The sequence below is a fragment of the Sceloporus undulatus genome, chromosome 7 (assembly GCF_019175285.1).
Source record: "Sceloporus undulatus isolate JIND9_A2432 ecotype Alabama chromosome 7, SceUnd_v1.1, whole genome shotgun sequence".
Taxonomy (NCBI): Eukaryota; Metazoa; Chordata; class Lepidosauria; order Squamata; family Phrynosomatidae; genus Sceloporus; species Sceloporus undulatus.
In genome coordinates, this window is record NC_056528.1 from 44,893,875 (window position 1) to 44,915,205 (window position 21,331).

Below are 21,331 nucleotides of genomic sequence, written 5' to 3' on the forward strand. Positions count from 1 at the left end.
TGCGCTCCTATCTTCCAAAATAACTTTCACAAGCTCCATTTCCAATGTTTACCTACGAACTGCCTTGACTTTCTTGTCCACTTGTGCTTTTCAGGCATGCCCCCAAACCAGGCCAGCCAAATCCACGGTGAAGCCTCCGCTCTCACTGTATCTCCCGCTCCGCCCCGGTTCTCTGCCCGCCGTGCCTCTGGCCTGTCGCGATTTGTCCCCCGTCCCCCCTCTCCTCTTCCCCCCTTCTTTTCCCTTTTCCTCTCCTTGGGAGGCTCAGTGAATGCTCTTGGGGTTTGGTATCTGTTGGTTCTGGGCTGGCCTTGCCATGCAGAAGGGTGAAACAATGTGTTTCAGGTGCATCATAGGTGCGGTTGGAGGAACACAAGGAGACTGGAATTGGTGACTGAATGATGGAGTAAGACTTGCTAAGATATCAGCTCCCATGGGTTGAAGGGATGAGTTGGAGAGTACTTCAGACAGCTAAATTTATTGGGCCCAGGAACAACCCAAAACATGCTGCTGCTTGATGGAAGAAGGAACAAGATGGGGCTGCCTTCCATTCCAGGTACAAACCTTGACTGGATTGGCAGATGAAGCTTTCTTCAGCACTGATGATGGAACAATGTCCTCAACGGCAGTTAAAGGAGTTCTATGGATACCTTGGATTACTAAAAAGACAAATAAATGGGTATTAGAACAAATCAAGCTTGAACTCTTACTAGAGACCAATATAACTAAACTGAGGCTATTGTACTTTGGATATATCACAAGATGACATGACTCACTGGAAAAGATGATCTTGCTTGGTAAAGTGGAAGGCACTAGGGAAAGAGGAAGACTTCATTTCAGGTGGATTGATTCAATCAAATAAGCCATGACCCTGACTTTGAAAGACCTCAGCAGGACTGCTGACAATTGTGTCCCATGAAGATCACTCATTCATAGTGCCGCCATATATCAGTGTTGACCTGATGGCAAATAACAACAACAAAAAACAAAACATTGCTGTGGCATGTGGTTTCTTTACAAGGTGTTAGGAGGCCGCATGTCACACATTTCTTTCTTGACCACATATATCCCACTTTCAGCCATTTCTCCCAAAAATGGCCACTGAGAATGGTTTGTTCCCATCCTCCTTCTAGAGGAAACAATTTTGGCTACCTCCAGTGTCTTGTGGGTACAATGTCCTCCTAAAAGGAGGATGGGAGCAAACCATTCTCAGTGGCCATTTCTGGGAGTGTGTTGGTAAGAAGCCAGTGTGGTGTAGTAGTTTGAGCACTGGATGCAACACTGGAGACCAGGGTTCGATTCTTGACTCAGCCATGAAACCCAATAGATAAACCTAGGGCAAGTCACACACTCTCAGCCTCAGAGGATGGCAATGGCAAACCCCCTCTAAGAATCTTGCCAAGAGGATCGCCATAAATGGGAAATGACTTGAAGACACACAACAAACAATGCCTTGGTATGTTTCTTACCTATAAACTGGCTCAGTGGTCCATTAGTATTGGCCGGGGAGCAATAAAAGGAGCAGAGAAAGGAGCAGGGTTGAAGGAACTCCCTGGCACATGAGAAAAGGTTGTTCCTTCACACATTGCAGACTGTAATGTTGTGGCTATTTGCATATAATATCACAAGGTAGGAAATCTTTTCTTCGCTTCCCTTTTGGCGCCTTTCCGAACGGATTTTGTACAGCAGCCTCTGGGAAACTGCCTCTGAAAAGGAGACGTGCTTATTATGGATTTGCGCTCGTGTGGCTTTAATGAATATTATAAGTAATTTACACTGGCTGCTTTTAAGAACCATCAACAGGGATATAATAACAGCGCAGCCCTCGCATGCCAGTGTTGTTAGAAATTACGAGATGGATATGGTTATTATCTTACCAAGACAAAAAGCTTGCTAGAGGCGAGGCTGGAATTATGCTACCCTCAATGCACCCATTTAAGAACCAACTTTAGAAGTGGACACAAAGGAAAGAACAAGAATAGACTACTTAATGTGTCAGGTATGGAACTGTGTACCCTTGAGAATAAATCTGGAAGTAGAGAATCCTCCGGATAGGAAGAAGGTAGGAAAAATGCCAACTCTTGGGTGGTTGGCTCTGCAGCGTTGAGTGTCTTCCATGAGGATGAAAGCGCAGGGTAAAAAGAGGTCCTGCTTCTCCAAGATGTGTCCTACATTTTGAACTTCTGTCCAGGAGGAATTCCAAAATGTCCTCCATTTTGAGCATGGCTACGAAGCCCATTGAGTATCACCATGTTTGCTGTACCCCTTTGAGAAATGTGTATACTTGGTAGCCTGTCCTTGCTCCAAATAGGAGGATAGGATGGGTCCGTCTAAGAGGAGTCCTGTTGGTGCAGTGGTTAAATGCCAGTCCTGCGGCCACAACGTTGTAAGTTCGATCCTAGAAGAGGGCTCCAAGGTTGACTCAGGAGTTTATCAGGCAAAGGAAATTGGAAGTATAATCCAATGGCAATCCGAGCGCAATCATGGGGTTTAGCGTTATTGCGTGATAGACTACCACACGCAATTTTGGGCAATGGGAAGTCAGTCCGAACGCACTCATGGCGTTTCACATTATTGTGTGAGAGATGATTTTGGGCAATGGCAAGCTATTTTCGGTCAATGGAGAGTCAAACAAGGCTGTCTACAACTTTCTATTGCAATTGCTTCTAAAGTTTCTTTTTCTTAAGAGGAACAGCAATAGCATTTACATTTTTATACTGCTGAGCAGTGAACTCAGCACTCTCCAAGCGGTTTACAATCTCTCTAAGCCATTGCTTAAGTGTCTTTTGCCTATTTTCCATCCAGGTTAACACCACTTTAAACAACAACAACAACGTGTGAATTGTTTTTGCATGGGCTAAACTTCTAATAGTGCAGTTTAGCACATGGGGGATCATTGGAAGTATAAATGGTGATTAACCTGTGATAATCCTGCAACTGCATTAATGGTTTTTGTATGACGTTGAGACAAAACGTGATTAAAGTGCCATTATCCCGTGAATAACAGGCAAGAAACAGCAGCAAATCATTCACGGGGTTTTTCCCATCAATGAGGTTTTGCTGTTTCTTGCCTGGTTATTTCCTGGTTATTCACGGAATAAAGGCTCTTGTGTTAATCTCATTTTAACCACGTTTTAATCTCAATTGCACAATGTTGATGGGTTAATCCTCCACATTTCTCCCTGGGCAATAAACCTAAGTGTCTCATGTTGAGCCTCCGCTGGTCCTTTCTCTTCAGGACGAAGAAGAGGAGCCATGGCCTTTGGGTTCTTGGCTCCTTGGCGCCATTCGATGGGCGGCTGAAGGGGTTGGATGGATGGCCCTTGGGGTCCCTTCCAAGGCCATGTTTCTATGAGTGGGTCTTTTGTGGCCAAATGGGGCTGGACTGGAGGACCCTCGGGGTCCCTTCCAAGGCAAGGCTTTTAGGATTCTGGGCTTTGCTTCCGCTGGGGAACCAAAGGCTCCTTTTCTTCTCCTTCTCTCCCCCTTGTCTTCTGCTCCTTTTCCTATTCTCCTTCTTCACCTTTTGTTCTCCTTCTCTCTCCTTCTCTTCTCCTTCTCTTCCACTTCTTTTTCTCCTTCTTTCCTTCTCCTTCTCCTCCTCCTAATTCTCCTCTTTCCCCCTTCTCCTCTTTTTCTCCTCTCCTCTTCTCCTCCTTTCCCTCTCCTTCTCTCCTCCTCTTCTTCTCTCCTCTTTCTTCTCCTTCTCCTTCTGTTCTCCTTCCCTTCCTCCTCCTTCCCCTTCTGGGAGGGAAGCGCTCGAGGCGGGAGGCGGCGGCTGCCCTTCCTTCTTCGGGGCGGAGGCCGGGACGGAGGAGGACACCAGCGGGGCCTCTTCTTCGTGAGCCTGGCCCAGTCTCCCTGCTCCCTCTGCCCAGGCCTCTTCCTCTTCCTCTGCTCTCCTTCTCGGCCATGATGTACGGGCTCCAGCAACAGGTGCAGCCTCCCTCGCTGCCTCCCTCGCAGGGCTGCCTGAGGCCCCAGCCGCCCTGCTACTCTCCCCCTCAGGCGCCCGCTTACCTTCCTCCTCCTCCGCCGCCTCCCTCCTCCTTCCAGCCCTGCGGACCCCCCACTGCCCCCCGGCCTCTGCCCCCGCAGCCGCCCGTCGTCTCGGCCAGCAGGCCCTACTACGAGACCCCGCAGCAGCATTCCTGCCCCGGACCGGCCCCAGCCCCGGCCTCTCTGCCCCGGAGCCACCAGCGCCGCCCGGAGCCCCTGCCGCCGCTGCCCTGCGCCCCGACGGAGCCCTTCCCGCTCCAGGGCCAGGAGCCCTCCGGGGGCAGCGTGGTCTACGAGAGGGTCCGCACCTACAGCTCCCCCGGAGCAGGCAAGAACTGGCTCCCCGTGGCCCCCAATGGCTCCCTGCCCAGGGCCCCCTCGCCCTTCGAGGCCACCCCCGGACACCAGGGACTCCTCTGGAGCACCGAGCCCCCCACCCCCAGACAGGTCAGTACTACCAGCAGGAGGAGGAGGAGGTTATCGTTAGGGCGCCAACTCTCTTCCTCCCTCCTTCTTCCTTCTTTCCTTCTTCCCTCCTTCCTTCCTTCCTTCCTTCTTCCTTTCTTCTCCTTCTTCTTCCTACTCCTTCCTTCTCCTACTTCTTCCTTTTTCTTTCTGCTCTTCTTCATTCTTTCTTCTTCCTCTCCTCCTCCTTCTTTATCCCCCTCCTCCTTCCTATTCTTCTTCTTCTCCATCTTCTTCTTCTTCTTCTTCATGGAGTCTATGAAACAGAGGGCAAATGCGTGAAATCCCATGCAGAAACGCAAACATCATCTGATAAACTTCCTGCAAATGCGGGTTGTTTCCAGTTTAACTTTAGTTTCTGCATGGGATTCATCCCGTGGGGTATTATAGTATATTACCTTATTGGGGCGCCACTCCCTTGTTGTTGTTGTTGTTGTTGTGATTGTTGTTGTTGTGCCCCCTTTGAAACTCACTAGAAGAAAGGAGCTTTTGTAGACTTAAAGCCCCCTGTTTGTCTCAGAGGCATGTTTTATTTTAAAAGGCCCTGCTGCCAACTTCTTTCTTTGAGTCTCAAAGGGGCTCCAAGATCTCTCTACACACTGAGGCTACAGACTAACACAGCTAGGCCTTTGAATTCTCCATGGACACGTATTTTCAAGTGTTTCTCTATAGACAAGTATAGTTTCCCTTTGGGCAAGTAGGGTCTTTTGTGTTAGTATGTCTCTAAATCTTCTTCCTCAGGATACATTTGATCCTTTTCTTGAAGAGGTTGATGGATTTCCTCTCCATCCCGCTAAATGGGGTCTGTCCCTGGTCTGCATATATATATATATATATATATATATATATAATTTATATCTTTATTGGATTGAAAATTCATTATAATACTTTGATAAATCTTATCTTTAAAACATTCAAAATTCCAAAGAATTATAGAAATTATAGATTACAAACATCCGCTGTAATCTACAGTATAAGCAAGATAGTCTATGTTCATACTAATAATGGTTACCATATTGTTGCTCTGGATAGCTATCTGGTCTTCATATTTGGTCCGCATGTATAGGTCTGTCCCTGGCTTTCCACTCCAGCGAATGCACCTGCGGAAGTAGGCTCAAGACTATGGAGTTTATCACACGAAGGAGATCGGGAGTTCATCCCATGAATATCACGGGAAAATCGTGTAATTATACAAAACGGTTTCACACAAAGTTGCACAAAACCCGCCATTGAAGTGGTCACAAAGAAGCATTAAAACGCATCCTTTTTACTTTCGGGATTTTGGTAACAATGCATTTCCGACATCGCTTTAATTTGTGCAATTGCGTGGGATGATCATTCGCGCAATTCCTTGCCATTTTCACTTTATTTTCAGGATGCTTTAAATGCACTTTAATCTTTCTTTAATGCCAAAATTAGCCCCAGTGTGATAAACTCTTACGAAAGCTCATGCTGTCAACTTCCTTCCTTCCTTCCTTCCTTCCTTCCTTCCTTCCTTCCTTCTGTTAGTCTCAAAGGTGCTACAAGGAAATGCTGCAGTGTTTGGTGCTGGTTATCTTAGACAAAGGCGAGTAAAAGGAGACCTGATAGAGTTGCATACACAATTATTTGTGGTATGGAGAAACTACACTGTTGTTATTTGCTGTCAAGTTGGCGTCATTTGTGGTGAACGAGAGACTTCTGAGAGACCATATTATTAATTCAGGTCTTGCAGATCCATAGCTGTGGTTTCCTGGACTGTGTCTATCCGCCTGTAATGTGGTTTTCCCCTTCCCCAGTGCCTTCAATTTTACTACATGTTAATGCTGTTTGCCAATGAGTCACAAAAGTGGTTAGGGATATATATATATATATATATTGTATTTATACCCCCATTTTCAGAGCAGCTTACAAAAAACGCTTAACCGTTTTCAACACCTTTATTACTTTTTCTTAAGGGGAAAATATACTATTGGATTGTCATTTTTGACACAAGTATAACGAGGAGAATAATTTCCAAGTAAAGCCCCAAATATAACATTTACACCTAAGAAGCTATTCTTCAGTAATGATACTAAGTGCCTAGTAGTAACTGTCCCCTTGAGTAGGTTGAGAAGGTTGTTGTTTTGGATATATTAAAACCACATCGACCTTAGAGCATGTTGGCTAGAAAGTCCCCTTGACTTTAGTGGGATTACCTCTAAGTAAATATTACAGAGAGCACTGTAAAGTAAAGGAATGTGGGGATTCACTTTTAACAGCCTAGTGATAACAAGTTAATGTTTACAAGAGGAGCTATAATCCTCTTCAACCCGTTTCCATTTGAAAACAACAACTAGTGAACTGATCTTACAGATATTTTCTTGGAGAAGGGACTTGGTCACAGTAGATGAATACAGCACTTTGGTTCCACTTTAACTGTCCTGGCAGCATCTTATCGAATCCTGGGATTGGCAGTGGAGGTGATATTTAGACTCCTCATCCAGAGAGATCTAGTGTCACCAAACTACAAATCCTAGGATACCATAAGACACATAAGATGCTTTATCCACGGCTTGAAAATATTTTTTAAACAGTATAAATTCCAAAAAGCAAACCTTGATTTTGCCATTTTATTTAAGGGACACTATTTTACTATGCCATTGTATTTAATGGGACTTCAGCATCCATGGATTTTGGTATCTGGATGTGTGTGTGTGCATCCTGGCACCAAACTCCAGTGGATAACAAGGGCGCACTGTAGTGTGTGTGTGTTGTGTGCCTTCAAGTCATTTCCAGCTTGTGGCGACCATAAGGTGATCCTATCCTGGGGTTTTCGTGGCAAGATTTGTTCAGAGGAGGCTTGCCCTTGCCTGAGGCTGAAAGAGTATGACTTGCCCAAGGTGGGCTTCCATGGCCAAGCAGGGTTTCGAATCCTGGTCCCCAGAGTCCTAGTCCAACGCTCAAACTATTATGCCACGTTGGCTCTCACAGTATTAGTGTCTAGGGTTCCTGGTTTAATTTTGGAAGACTGGTCTTACAAAGGTTGGGAGGAGGATTGGGGCAATATGTCCATTGGTGTTTGATTCCACTTGTGACATAGGAGTGTGCCTTACATGACTTGTTTGACTCTCTTGCTTGCAACTTGCATGGAGAAAATCCATTTTGCTCTGCAACCCAACAGACTATCAGGAGTTTGGGAGATGCTGTCAGGTTGATTTTCTGATTCAAAAGGTTGGAGACAAATTAAAGGTTTACACTAATATGAATTTTGGAATTGGGACCACCATGGTTACCTTTGCTTTTGTGCCCCTCAAGGTAACACATTTTGTGCCGCTGTCACCTTTTACACTTAAAACAATTTTGTGAGGTATGTTAGGCCTGAAAAGAGAAGGCCGAGCCAAAAGTCACCTAAAGTGTTTTGTACTTGCACTTGCATTGGCATTTTAGACTTAGATTATGAAATCTATGCGATCTCTGATACTCCGTGGCCTTTGGTGTATTATCGCAGCTTTGGAGAGATACCGAGGCCAGCATTTTAGGGAGTGGATTGTTTGGTATAGAAGCCGTTGTTGTTTCTTTTAGAACAAGTCAAAAGGTGTTTTTGCCAGGAACAGAAGCGCTGCGTGTTTTGTATTCTTGGCAAACAGTTTAGGATTCTTAGAATAAAATGAAAGCAAAGAAGCATTTTACTAAGAAGGAAAGAGGAGGCAAGGATAACAGAATGGGAAAGCAGGGGAGTAATAGTAGAACCAACATGCTGTGCAAGTGTCAAAAACGTTTTATTTCTTAACAAGCCCAGCATAAATTGACCTTATCACCAATTGGCCACCTTCAGGGACTGTTATAAAATAGACAAAAACACATGTTCAAATGCATCTAAGGAAGTAGGCTCAAGTCTACGAAACCTCATGCTACCAACTTCTATTTTTCAATCAAAGTTGCTTCAAGATCCCTTTGCATACACAACTACTATGTATGTGATATTGAGACAACACATAAAGCATCTACAGTGTTGGGCATTTTAAGAAATGAAAGTTTTTGACCATCACACAACATGTGGGACTCTGTGTCTCCTTTCATTCTTATCCTGCGAATATGTACTTTCCAGTTGTGTTCCCAGAGTTTCATTGTCCCAGAGTTTCTGAAAAAGCAAACGCAAAAGCTCTATATCTAGATGCAGCGTTGGCACAGATTAAATCTGTAGATTGAACTTGCAGCTACATGCAGCAATACAGTATTTAACAAATGCAAAAAAGTTAGTGCAGGGGTGGGACTGATGTGGCCCTCCAGATGTTGAGCTGCAGCTCCAACAGTTGAAGCATTTCTCGCCACTAAAAGGCTAAAGGGAGTTACCATCCACCAACATCTGGAGGCTTAACCAGTTCCTAACTCTGGGCTATGGAAAAGAAACTATTCCAGCTGAAATTGTGGACCATGGCCTGCTGTTACAGACTGCCAAAATAAAGCTGCTTCGGGTCTCTTTGGAGGTATTCTGTTTAAAATGATGCATGCATCCTAAGAATCCGGAAGCTGCACCAAAGCTGCACTCCAGTGCTTAGGAATGGAGTGTGGCTTTGGAGCAACCTCCGGACTCTTAGGACCCATGCATCATTTAAATAGCATACCTCCAAAGAGACCTGAAGCAGCTTTATTTTGGCAGTCTGTAACAGGCCCATATTTCTACCCTGCCAAATACAGTCAGTCCTCCTCATCCACGGATTTTTTTATCCACAGATTCAAGTATCCACAACTTGAGAATATTCCAAAAAAGTATAAATTCCAAATAGCAAAGCTTGATTTTCCATTTTATATAAGGGACACCATATTACTATGTATTTAATGGGACTTGAGCATCCACAAATTTTGTTATCCATGGGGGTTCCTGGAAACAACAACAATAACAACAATGTTTATTGATTAGTCGGCTGACCATATCAACAATAAAATAAAATACAAAATACCAAAATGCATACACAGATAAAACATAATCACTATCCTAAGACTCATATAAAAATTAGGAACCAAACCTTAGTGGATAACAAGGGCCCATTGTACATATAAAAGCTTTGGCAAAATGATTTAAATGTTTTCTTTTAGTACAGGATCAGTGGTGCTATTTGATTTCTGAATCATCTGAAAGACTGCCTATAATTTTTATAACAATTGCACTTAAAAAAAGATGTCATTTGCCTCTTCTCCTCTGAAAACGTAACTGTACATTTGGCAAATAGAGGGGAGGGTTGTACTGTATATCACACTAGATACATTGGGAAATCTTTGCTGCAAAGGAGCTGATGTTTGTGGGTAAATTGTTATTTAGAAATCTATTTCAAGCAATAACGTGGAAGACTGGATGCTATGTACAGTATGTGGAAGTCTATTGTGTCAAAACAGGTTTTTGTGTGTGCAGTACTGGCACTGATAACTTGGTTTCCCATATTTAACATACAGGATATGTAAAGATAGCACTCCTTATGACATTAATCATGTTCAGGTGAAAGAGTTTTCTTCTTTCTGACAGTGAGGCAGATACAGTCTTTGCCTCGGGGTGAATGAAATGGAAGCAGCCTTGGACAGACCAAACTAATTCTTTTAGGCACTTTACAAAAACCCATGGAAAAACAAGAGTTTGCACATGTTTTTTTCCACATCTGAGCTGACATCAACCCTCACCCCCTTGACATGTGAAGACAGTGATTCTAATGCTGATTTGGGTTCAACTTTTGTTCCTCCGTATGCATGCTTCTGGTATCTGGTGTTGTTTCAGACTCTGCTTGTACTTCTGTGCAACCGGGTGTTCTCTCTAAAACAACAACCGCACATCCTTTTTTAACTGGTGAGTTTGTTCTAGGCAGGAGGAATAGGTTTTGATGTTATAGGCACCTGCCAGTCAGTGCTAAGCACAGCCCACTGCTCCAAAACAGGCCAAACCAGTTTCTCCAGAAGTCAAATATGGAGCGAAGTGTCAAGCAGAATGAAGCAGGTGTGCTTCTACAATCGGGCAGAATCAAAATATCATATTGGTCATCATGCATAGTTAAAATGATGTACTGCCTTGAAGACTTCTACATTTATACATCCTGAACACACCCTGTTTTTAAGGCCTGTAAAAGCCCCGTGTGTTTGGTTACCCGGGTGCGAACTCAGTAGTGCCACCTGTGAATTGGAAATAGTCATTTTCATCAACCTGTTCTAAAATTCTGATCTCTCCTTCCATCAATTAATCAGTCAATCAATCAATCCTATCCATGAGAGATAAATTAATCAGAAACCAATGTCTAGTTGGCTTTTGTCACTGGAGCTTTAAAATGCCAGAGCTAAGTATTTTCTGGCACTTTAAAAACGAAAGATGAATGTTATCTCATTACAGAAGTAGTGAAGGCCCTTCTGAATTTAATTGCTGCTTATCTTACGGGTTTCTTATGAAGAGTGATCTTGTCAATGCTATCTGTAGGCTGCATGTTCAAGCTTTTCGTAGAACCGTTTCATTTCCAATCTGTTTGGCATTTTTGTATTTTACTGTGAGGAATTCCCAATGAAATCCCCTGTGTGTTTACTCAGAAGTTGCACTATTAGCCAACAGGACTTACTCCCTAGAAAGCATTCTGAGGATTCTTAACATTATTCTTGTTATCATAGTAGTAGTAACCTACCTGTATTTGACTTTCTAAGGTGCAAATAAGACTTTTTGTTGTACACTTAGCTCTTTTGATCTTCCTTTTGTGCAAGCAAATGGACTTGTTAGTCTCAGGTGCAAATGGTTTGGGACAGTAATATTTTTAAATCCTATTGTTGGTGCCAGGTACAAAGTTGACTAACCATTTGACAGTTGATTCAATCTGCTCTTGTTGGAACTAACCAGCAGTATTCTAGTTAACCTGTCCAGACTCAGAAAATGTGGTTAATAGCTGTGGAATAGACTGAGATGGTAAGCCAACTTCAAGTTTTGATGTCATATCCTGGCTTGTTCCAGAGCCATGAACTACAGTTCCTCAGGGCTAAGCAAAATAAAATTACTTTCCTGTTCTATCAACTAGCTTGTGAGATAAGTTAAGAAAGTTTCTTATTGTTTCTTATTGTCTAACCCACTTTTCTCACCAGATGATATTGTAATCCCAGAGTGTAGGGGGCTATGGGTATTTTGTAGTAAGAAGCAACGGTTTTCATACAGAGTTTGACACTGAGTAGATACTCAGAGGTAAATCCCATTGAGTTCAATGGGTCTGAATCCCAGCTGTGTGTGTATAGGATTGCAGATTTACTTTATTGTACCTAGATCCCCCAAGACGTGTAAGGTATAGACACCATAAATATAAATGTATACATTCTGCTATCCTATTAATATACTGCCAAGAACTGAACACATAAATGTATGAAGCAATACATAAATGTATTGCTGCCAGGTGCATGAAGATAGGTCCGAATAAATTAGACTTTGGACTTCAGATGCCAGGTTGCTTTCTGAGTGGGTGGGGCAGAAGACAAACCTGGAGATATAGTACCTTTAAGGGAAGGGTTGTAATTCCTTTGTGGAGCACATGCTCTGCTTGCAGACCTCCCAGATTCCATACCTAACATTTCCAGTTTAAAGGATCAGATAGCAGGTGATGAATAAGATGCTTCTTGAGATCCTGGAGAGCTACTAGACAGACCAGTGTTCTGGGTGGGTATAAATAAGGTTCCTATTTCTGAAGGGAAAGGTTGTAGCTCAGTAGGATAGCATCTGAGAATATCCTGGGTTCAGTCATCAGCATCTGCAGGTAAAAGGATCGGGGAAGAGATGATGGGAAAGGCCTTCTCTGCCTTTACCCTCCCTATATCCTACCTCAGAAGTAAATCCTACTGAGTTCAATGGGTTTTAGTCCCAGCTGAGTGGGTGCAACATTTCACTCTACCATGCCTAGAGTGCCCAAGACCTCTTCTCGCCTCCAATCCATGTAGACCAGGAGTGTACATCTTCCCACTTCCAATCCATGAAAACCAGGAGTATAAATCTTCCCACTTTTAATCCATGTAGACCAGGAGTATACATATTCCCACTTCCAATCCATGTAGACCAGCAGTATATATCTTCCCACTTTCAATCCATGTAGACCAGGAGTGTACATCTTCCCACTTCCAGTCCATGTAGACCAGGGGAGTACATCTTCCCACTTCCAATCCATGTAGACCAGGAGTGAGGGACATTGGCAGATGTTCCCCTTCTCAGTGCCCACCATCTGGGAGGAAGAACTGCCAAAATTCCCCTCCCTTTCCCCAAATCAAAGCACATTGCTCCTGGAATTTACCAGGTTCTGCAAAGCTGTGGGTGGACAGATGTGTTCAGCTGATGGTCCTCTTTTGACCACCACCATCCCTCAGGATAGATGTTGCCAGACTCACTGGATGAATAACCCTTATATCTGTCAGTTTCTGATTTTCTTCAGTAGAACAGAGTTCCTTTATCTGCAGCTCAAGGCAAACAGTTATTGTAGACAACTTTTGTTTGCTTAAAATAAAATCTTATCAGGATTGGGGTTGCAGTGATTAAAATTACATTTGTGACTCCAGAAGAGGAAATGTGATGTTAAATAAAAATAAAAAGGCGGAACAGAGAGGAACACTGTGGGAAAGCTTGCAAGCTTGACTTTGCAAACTCTTTGGCAAGTTGAATGCAGATGGTTGCCATCCTACAAGGAGGCTTGGTCTGTTCTCCTACCAACATCCCTACCAGAGATGACTACTTTGGGTTTATTCTATTGTTTTTAGGGAAGAAATCCGTAATTTCCTTGGTGCTCTTAAAGAAGTATAAAAATGACAAGAGAAGGAAAAAAGATGCCCCCTTATATTGCTGGGTACACATCTGTGTCTGTGTTCTAGTTCAGTGTTTCTCAAATTTTGGTTCACCGAGTGTTGGACCTCTGATTCCCAGAAATCTCAACCAGCTTGGCCACTGGTTAGGAATTCTGGGAGATGAAGTCCAAAACATCTGGGGGGGGGGACCAGTATTGAAAAGGCTCTGTTCTAGTTTACATCAGGATGGACACCTTTGGTTTTCCAGGTGCTTTAGATTTCCCTTTCCATTACCATAATGATGCAGCCAATAATAAGAGTTTGTGAGAGTTGCTGGTGAGAAAATCTGAATGGTTTAGATCAGCCTTTCTTAACCTTTTTACCCTGAAAGAACCTTTGAGATAATCTTCAGGTGTCAGGAAAGGTTTGCTTTAAAATTGTTCCATCTATAGCTCAGTTTAATAATGATGATCTTTTGCAGAACCCCTAGTGACTTCTCAATGAGTCCAAATAGAAAAATTCTGGTTTAGATAATCACAGCTGGGAATGAGGAAAAGGAATACCATTTTAGGCTGCATCTGCACTGCAGAAATGATCCCGTTTGACACCACTTTAACTTCCATGGGTCAGTGCTATGGAATTTAGTGAGCTATTGTTGTGGCACCAGAACTTTCTGACAGAGAAGGCTAAATGTCTTACAAAACTACAGTTCCCAGAATTCCACAGCACTGAGCCATGGCAGTTAAAGTGGTGTTAAACTGGGGTGGGGCTGTGAATGGCGTCTTAAGTAATATAAATTATATGGTAATTCAATGCAGCTTGTTCCTATTGATTAGGTGTTGGATTGGAACCTAGGAAAGTACACCAAAATCCAATAGAAAGTTATGGTGGTAGTATGTGCTTTCAAATCACCCATTGACTTATGGCGACCCCATTAATTTTCTTTGGTGAGGAATACTCAAGAGGTTATTTTGCTAGTTCCTTCCTCTGAAATATAGCCTACAGCACTTGGTACTCACTGGTGATTTTCCATCTAAGTACCAACCAGGGCTGACCCTGCTTAATGTCTATAACTGATTCTGTTTCATAGAACTCAGACATCTAAAAGTGGAATTAATTTCTCAGGATCCAGTGCCTAAAAGCAGATAATCCCCCCAGTTCTCCCTCTGTTTGCTTGGACAAAGACCAGATCCCTAGCTTTAAAAGCAGCATCTGTTAATGAGTGAATTGAGCAGATAGTTGGGGATAGGTATCTTGACCTCTTGCAATAACCTCAAGGCAGCTGAGAAAGACCATCTCTTTAAACAACAAGAAAAACTGTGTGTGGAGGGGATGGCTTTATTTTTAGGGGATGAGTAAAAATGAATAAAACTGAAAAATGGGGAGGGGGGAACCAATCCAAATAATGGACCATTTTTTTTCATTTAAAAAAATCCAAAAACTTGTTAGCCAGCAGCATATTGTATTTCAAAACCTCCCTGTCACTGTAGTATTTGGGTGCCAGAATATGTACGGCAGGCTAAGAAACAATGCAGACTTGTGATCTTTCAGTGTCAAAAGATAAAATGCCTTTTATCAGATTGCAGGACTGTAGCTCCTTTTTGACGTTTTGAATATCCATGCATTCTCTATCTTTGTAGGCTGTTGTGCAAACAGATGCCATTTCCCAGGATAGCAGTGGGTTGACCGGATTAAAAAATGGCACTATATTGTTATCAGCCCCACCATGAAAACCTGGTCTCACTTTAAAAATATGCATTTATTGCTTGCCTTCTAAGGGGGCACTCGGTATAAAAGAGCTGCTGTCACAAATAGTTATTTCAGCTTCTCCCAGTGTTGTCTAATGCTGTTTCTCCCCAGTTTCTCTTGCTAAGGATTAACTAGCTCTTGAAATTTCTGTGACGTATGCATTGTTGTCTGAAGGTGGCCTGACATTGGGAGTGATGGCTAACTCCTCTTCTTCCTTTGGTGACTGTATTCAGCCAGGTCACAGCAGGGCAGAACCGAAATGGAAAGGATTGGGAACATGCATCTCAACAGTCTGAGATGTCGTCTAACTAGAAAGACTGGAAAATCTCATAAGCAGAGGAGAAAGACAAACCAGCCTGTTTTCCATTTCTTTTACTTGGTGTCTACTGCTTCCTTACTGGCTGACTTATTTTTAAGCTAGTTTTCTTACTGTCCGACTCACTTTGGAGAGCATTACATTGAAAGGTAAGAATAGGGATCTGTTTTCACTAACCCAAAATCATGGCTTCTAATACATTTATTCAGCTAACTTATCTAGGTAATATAAAAGTCCTAGATGTCCTACCTAAATGCCCTATTTGTCCTCCATCACCCTGAGTAAAAAACCAAACTTTTCTGCAAACAGAAAGCTAGTATTCAATTCAATCTTTATTTACCCGTTGAGACATGCTACTGTATAACTTTAAACCATATAAAATAGAAAGATTACATATACCTTAAAACCATACTTACCTGTCAGGAGTGGATACCATGATCACAAGGAAACTAGTGTACTGTATAATGAATGGAAAAGATAGGCTAGAATCCTTTTTTCATGATACACTACGAGAATTGCGTGTCACCAGATTGCATTGTATTCAGATGAAAAAAGGATTATTTTACGTTAAAATGATTTTTTTATTTTGAATTTGAACAGCAATAAAAAAATGTAGATTATTTTAATCATGTAGATGAGCCCTAAGTTTTTCAGGTCACAGGTAGTTGCCATATAATAATCAGCAAAATCAGGTAAGCCAAGTCTAAAAGTTTGCATTGAAATAGGCATTTTCCTAACTCCCTGGGTTTAAACTAGTTCTTTGTGATCACCATCTAAATTTGACTTGAAAAGCTCGAGACTTGAAAAGAAAAACCTGTGAAATTCAAGGGGTTGCCATAGGTCAGCAGGCAACCTGAGGACACATATGCGTCAGTGAGCATGTTTCTTGTTCATGTGCCTGCCTTGTTCTACAACCTTTATTTACTTACTCTTACCTGTGTACCCTTTTTGTTGTAAAAATTGTTTTAAGTATGAATATTTTTACTGTTAGGTTTTGACTGATTTCTTTTGTGGCCCACCTTGGGTCCCACTCCAGGAGAAAGGCGGCATATAAATGAAATCAATCAATCAATCAATAAAAAGAGCGAGAGTTATAGTGGTTATTGTGTTGTATGGGGACTGGGATGATGCTTATTTGTGTTTCCAGTCACTATAAGGCTACTGGTAACCTTGGGCCAGTGACATTTCCTCGGGCTGCATCTGCATTGTAGAAATAATGCAGTTCAATACCGCTTTAACTACTGTGATTCAGTACAATGGGATTCTGAGATTTGCAGTGTTGTGAGATATTTAGGCTTCTCTATCAGAGGGCTGTGGTGCCACAACAAACCCCAGAATTTCATAGTATTGAGTCTTGGCAGTTAAAGCAGCGTCAAACCGGATTATTTCTGCATTGTGGATCTCGCCTTTGCCTCTCTCTTTCTCTCTCAGCCTAACTCCTCTCATAGGTTTGTTGTTAGGATAAAATGGGGATTAGGAAAGCCACATATACCACCTTGATCTCAGTGGATGAAAGGTGAGATATAAATGAATCTAAAAAATAACTAAACATAAAAAATGATTCCCTCTTATTCAAATGTGGAGGGAGCAGACTTGAGTAAGCAGATATAAACTGGCACATCATGATCTGAATGCTGTTGATTAGTTCCTAAGTAGAGTACAATTGGCTCTTCACATTTGCGGGTTTGACTTTTGCGGATATGACTACTGTCTTTGCGGTTCTGATAAATATGTTCTCTCTAGAAATCTCTAGGTCTTCTAGCGCAACTCTGCCAGAAGTTGACCATAGAGTTGTGCTGGAGAACTTAGATGTTCCTAGAGAATACACTTCTCTAAGCATTTGCAGGTCCTCCAGCATGATTCTGGCAGATGTTGACCATAGGGTTGCACTGGAGGACATGGAGATGCCTAGAGAAGTGTTCTCTTAGGTAACAAGAATAGTATTTTTTTTTTATTTGTGGGTTTTCCACATTCACAGGAGTCCTTAACCCCTAAACTTAGCAATTGTGGAGGGACCACTGCAGATCCATTGAATGAATTGTTGAAGGATGTCAAGAGGTAGGCAAATTCCATTGATCCAGTGGATCTATTCTAACTGGGACACTAAGAGTAGGACACAGGCTCATATATACTCGGTTCACAAATGTCTGCCAGCCGTTAGACACATGCCAGTAAAACTGAATGTGGGGCTTGTCCCTTTCTGAGATGTAACTCTTAGCCAGCTGGATTCATGTTTGACAATGTTTAAGCCCTTCTGCTTCTGAAAAAGGAATGATCAACCTAGTTAAGAGAAACTTCCCACAGGGCATTCAAGTACATTATTCGTGATAGGATTTGGAAAGCCATCTTTCTAAATCTTTGAAGATTAAACTTTGATTCCACTTAAATATCTTCTTTCATTCTCCACAACCGATATGAGCTTGTGGGCAGGTAATAGACCCGTTTAATATTTTTTGTAGCTTACTCCACCTAATCTGGAGAGCTTAGAAGCATGAGTTATGCATTTCCCAGGCCCCTAAGGCTAAGGGGTGCTGTCTGGGCAAGTTTATAAAGATCTGTTGGAGATTGTTCAACTTGAAAATAGAAGTGATACTCTTAAAAGAGAAAAGACATGAAGAAGAATGCATGCTTTTCCCCTTGGTCTGATACCATCTAGGTTTAAAATGGCTGTAGGCAACTAGTTTGGCCCATGGGGCAATCTAAAGCAGAGTGACACAGGCCAAAGAACATGCTTTATTTCCTTCTTGCTTTTATGAATTGCTTGACACCAGGCCTGTCCTAAGACATTTTGCTGTCTGAGGCAGAGGACCAAATGGCAACCTCCCCATTCACTCAAGACAAAGTGCATAGTAGCCAAAGTTACATAGCATCCATATTACTTTGGCACAGGACTTAGAGAAATCCATTAATCCCCTGCCCCATCTCCGACAGTAAAAAATACAATAATGCTTTTCTGTGATATTACAGATTTGCTGTTTGAGGTGGCTGACCCCTCACCTTATAGTAGAGATGGCTCTGGTTGCTACAACTTTGTTTGGCTGCCGTTGAAAGCCAGCTCCAGGTTTTAGGGGACCTTTGGGGCAAGACCACCCTCACAGCCCCTCTTCTATCTTCATGGCTCCAACTCTTCCTTACTGCAACTGTTGTTTCAGTTTCCTGCTTCTGGTTGTTATCTTCATTGTTGGCCAAAGATTGAGCAGTTATTGGTGTCTGCTGCTGTTCCTCTTTCCTCCAGTCACTTGTTCTCATTGGTGTAGTAGTAAATGTTGAAGTTTTAGGTCCTTGCCAGGGCAATCTCTATAGCAAACAACCCCACAGAGAATCCAAAAAATTCAGCAGCTGTGTGAATCGAAATAATTTTCTAGCAGTTTTTACCTCTACCAGAAATGGGTCTTTTGCAAAGCTGATGAATCTTGGTGTCTGAAATCTTAAGTGACCAAAAATATTTTGGACTGGAACAGAGACAGCTCATTGCAATTTATTGTGGCTGGGAAAATCAGTTTCCAGTCCTGCTACTCTTGGAGTTGGTTCTGAACTCAGAGGCAACAGAGGAGCCTGAATTGTGATGATGGCAAAAAACATCATAGTCCAGAGGTGGGCAACTGTGCATAGGCAGCGTTTGGGAAGGCAGCAAATGCCTTTGGCGGTCATGCTACATTGACACCCTCAGTAACCCCAGGGGCAGGGATCATTTTCTCCTGTGTCTCCAGTGGGCATAACATATTTCACGTGCCTGAAGTGACACTCGATTACTTTTGATTGACGTTTTGACCAATTTTCAACCCAATATCTTTTGCTTTGTATTTCCTTGAAAAGTTTTGGGGAGGGGGTGATCTGAGGGGTTAGTGGAAACAAACCCCCACATTTTCTTGTTGTTTGGGCAGCCTTTGACAGTTTTCTGGCAAAAAAGCCACTCCAAAATTGCCTCCATAAATTAAAATTGGAGGCCGAGGGACTTTTGGGGTCCCAAGGGCTGCATGTGGTGCATCCTTTTGCCCCTCCCTCCCCGATCATCTTCCCAGTTCATCAGAAAGTCTCAGGATATCATTCTTGAGTTCTCTGGCTGCATTACAATGGAAAAGAATGGAAGACCAAGATGGTAGCAGTGGTTGGGAGTAAATGGTGTCCATGGACACTGCTGTGGTTCCTTTCATCCACTCTGAGAGGAGGAGGAACCCATGCCAAACCTGGAGAGCCAACCTATGCATGCATGTGTCCTCCACCTTTTCACAAAGCAGGCATTAACCTCCAAGACATAACTAGTCTCAGGCACAATGAGAGCCTTTCCAATATGCCTTCTGCCGGATCCTGCTAACTGGCGAGACCAAGGACTGAATGAGGGATTTTCAGCATGGAAATATGTGCTCTGCCATGCCTTCTTGAAAAAGGTTCACTGCTCTTATTCTGTGTGTCTCTCTCACACACACACACACCGCTCCATTGAGATTGCTCATATTAATGCATTTCTTTTACATTAGAACTCAGGTAGATGTTTGAGTAAAGGAAGAAGCATCTGTGCATGTCTGTGTTGACAACACTCATAACTTTGAGGCTTTCTAGTTTATAATAATTAGCATTTTATTAAGTTAGGTTATTTTCTGCATGAGGTTTTGTTCTGACTCATCTGTTCTAGGAGGCAGCTTGCAGAGTTGCTCCAGGCTTTTCTCACACTGAGAAAGAGACACTCTGATTTTCGGTATGAGATCCGTTGACCTACTTTGAAATGGCAGTTATTTAATAAAAGAGTGTTTATTCTGCTGAAATAGGCCCATAACAAACAAAATCTTGTTTGATTTCAAATGATATTTTGAAGGGTGAAAAGAGCTATGGTGTGATGGATAATCAGACATAATCTGGGGAATGATCCAGCCAAGTTTAAACTCTTCCAATTTCTATTGAAACCAGTGTGGTTTATAAAGTGCTCCTCTTTGGCTCCTGGAAGCCAAGATGTTCAAGATGAGACTGTTATATTTTGGCCACATCATGAGAAGGTATGACTCACTGGAAAAGACAATAATGCTAGGAAAGGTGGAGGGCAATAGAAAGAGAGATAGACCCTTCACTGGATGGGTAGAAGTTCATGGCTATGAATTTATAGGACCTGAGCAGAGAAGTGGAGGACGGGGACTTGGAGATGTCTCATCCACAGCATCACCATCAGTTGGGGTCAACTTGAGGATAGTTAATAGCAACATCATCTTTGGCTGTAGCATACCTTTTACTACTCAGAACTGCTACTAAGATGTACTACTTATAGTCGTTCCTTTCCTATCGCTCATAATAGTTCAATAAATACATAGCTGAACTGGTCATTCCCAATGTTGTTTCAGCGTAATGTGCCTTCTGGTTATGGAACAAGTCATGTTGGAATCTGCTTGGAATTGTGTCAGATAAAGGAATTGAACACAGAATGGGTTCTTTGGTGATCTCATTGTTAGTAGCCCAGAAAAATGTTCCTTGACAATCACAACCTTGGAACTCACTATGGCTTGTAACAGACTGCCAAAATAAAGCTGCTTCGGGTCTCTTTGGAGGTATGCTATTTAAATGATGCATGGGTCCTAAGAGTCCGGAGGTCACCCCAAAGCCACACTCCATTCCTAAGCACTGGAGTGCAGCTTTGGTGCAGCTTCCGGATTCTTAGGATGCACATATCATTTAAACAGCATACCTCCAAAGAGACCCGAAGCAGCTTTATTTTGGCAGTCTGTAACAGACCATAGTCAAACTAATGGGTCCTTGACAGATTAAACTGAACATCCCTGGAAGCTAAGATGACGAAACTGGAGGCTGTCGTGCTGTGACCACATATGAGAAGGCATGACTCACTAGAAAAGACAATATTGCAAGGAAGGAGGAAAGCAACAGAAAGAGAGGAAGACTGCCAGATATATTCAACCAGGGAGGCTATGGGCCTGAATCTACAGACTCTAAGCGGAAGTGGAGGCAGGGGGTCTGGAAAGTGTCATCCACTAGTTGCCTTGAATTCGGGCTGACTCAAGGCAGTTACAACAACAAAACTGCTAAAAATAAGTTGACAAACGGATTACATACTATTCTTTTACAGAC

At 42.6% G+C, this 21,331-nt stretch overlaps 1 protein-coding gene and 1 long non-coding RNA gene across 5 annotated transcripts in view; one reads left to right on the forward strand and one right to left on the reverse strand.

The window, feature by feature from the left end:
• Nucleotides 1–331: 331 nt before the first annotated feature.
• LOC121936912 lies at nt 332–2,407 on the reverse strand. Its single transcript, XR_006105046.1, has 3 exons — nt 1,470–2,407; nt 777–959; nt 332–659 (listed from the first exon to the last, which is right to left on the reverse strand). It is a non-coding gene; the product is annotated as an uncharacterized LOC121936912 (long non-coding RNA).
• Nucleotides 2,408–3,782: 1,375 nt separating this feature from the next.
• POF1B (POF1B actin binding protein) overlaps nt 3,783–21,331 on the forward strand; it is a 39,584-nt gene continuing 22,035 nt past the window's right edge. Inside the window, exon 1 of one of the 4 annotated variants that reach the window (XR_006105045.1) lies at nt 3,783–4,446. Coding sequence is in view for 2 of the 4 variants with exons in the window: in XM_042479610.1 (XP_042335544.1) it covers nt 3,913–4,446 (534 nt within the window). In the remaining 2 variants the exon portion in view is untranslated. The remainder of the gene's footprint in view (nt 4,447–21,331) is intronic. The other 3 variants (XR_006105044.1, XM_042479610.1, XM_042479609.1) reach the window with 3 other exon arrangements.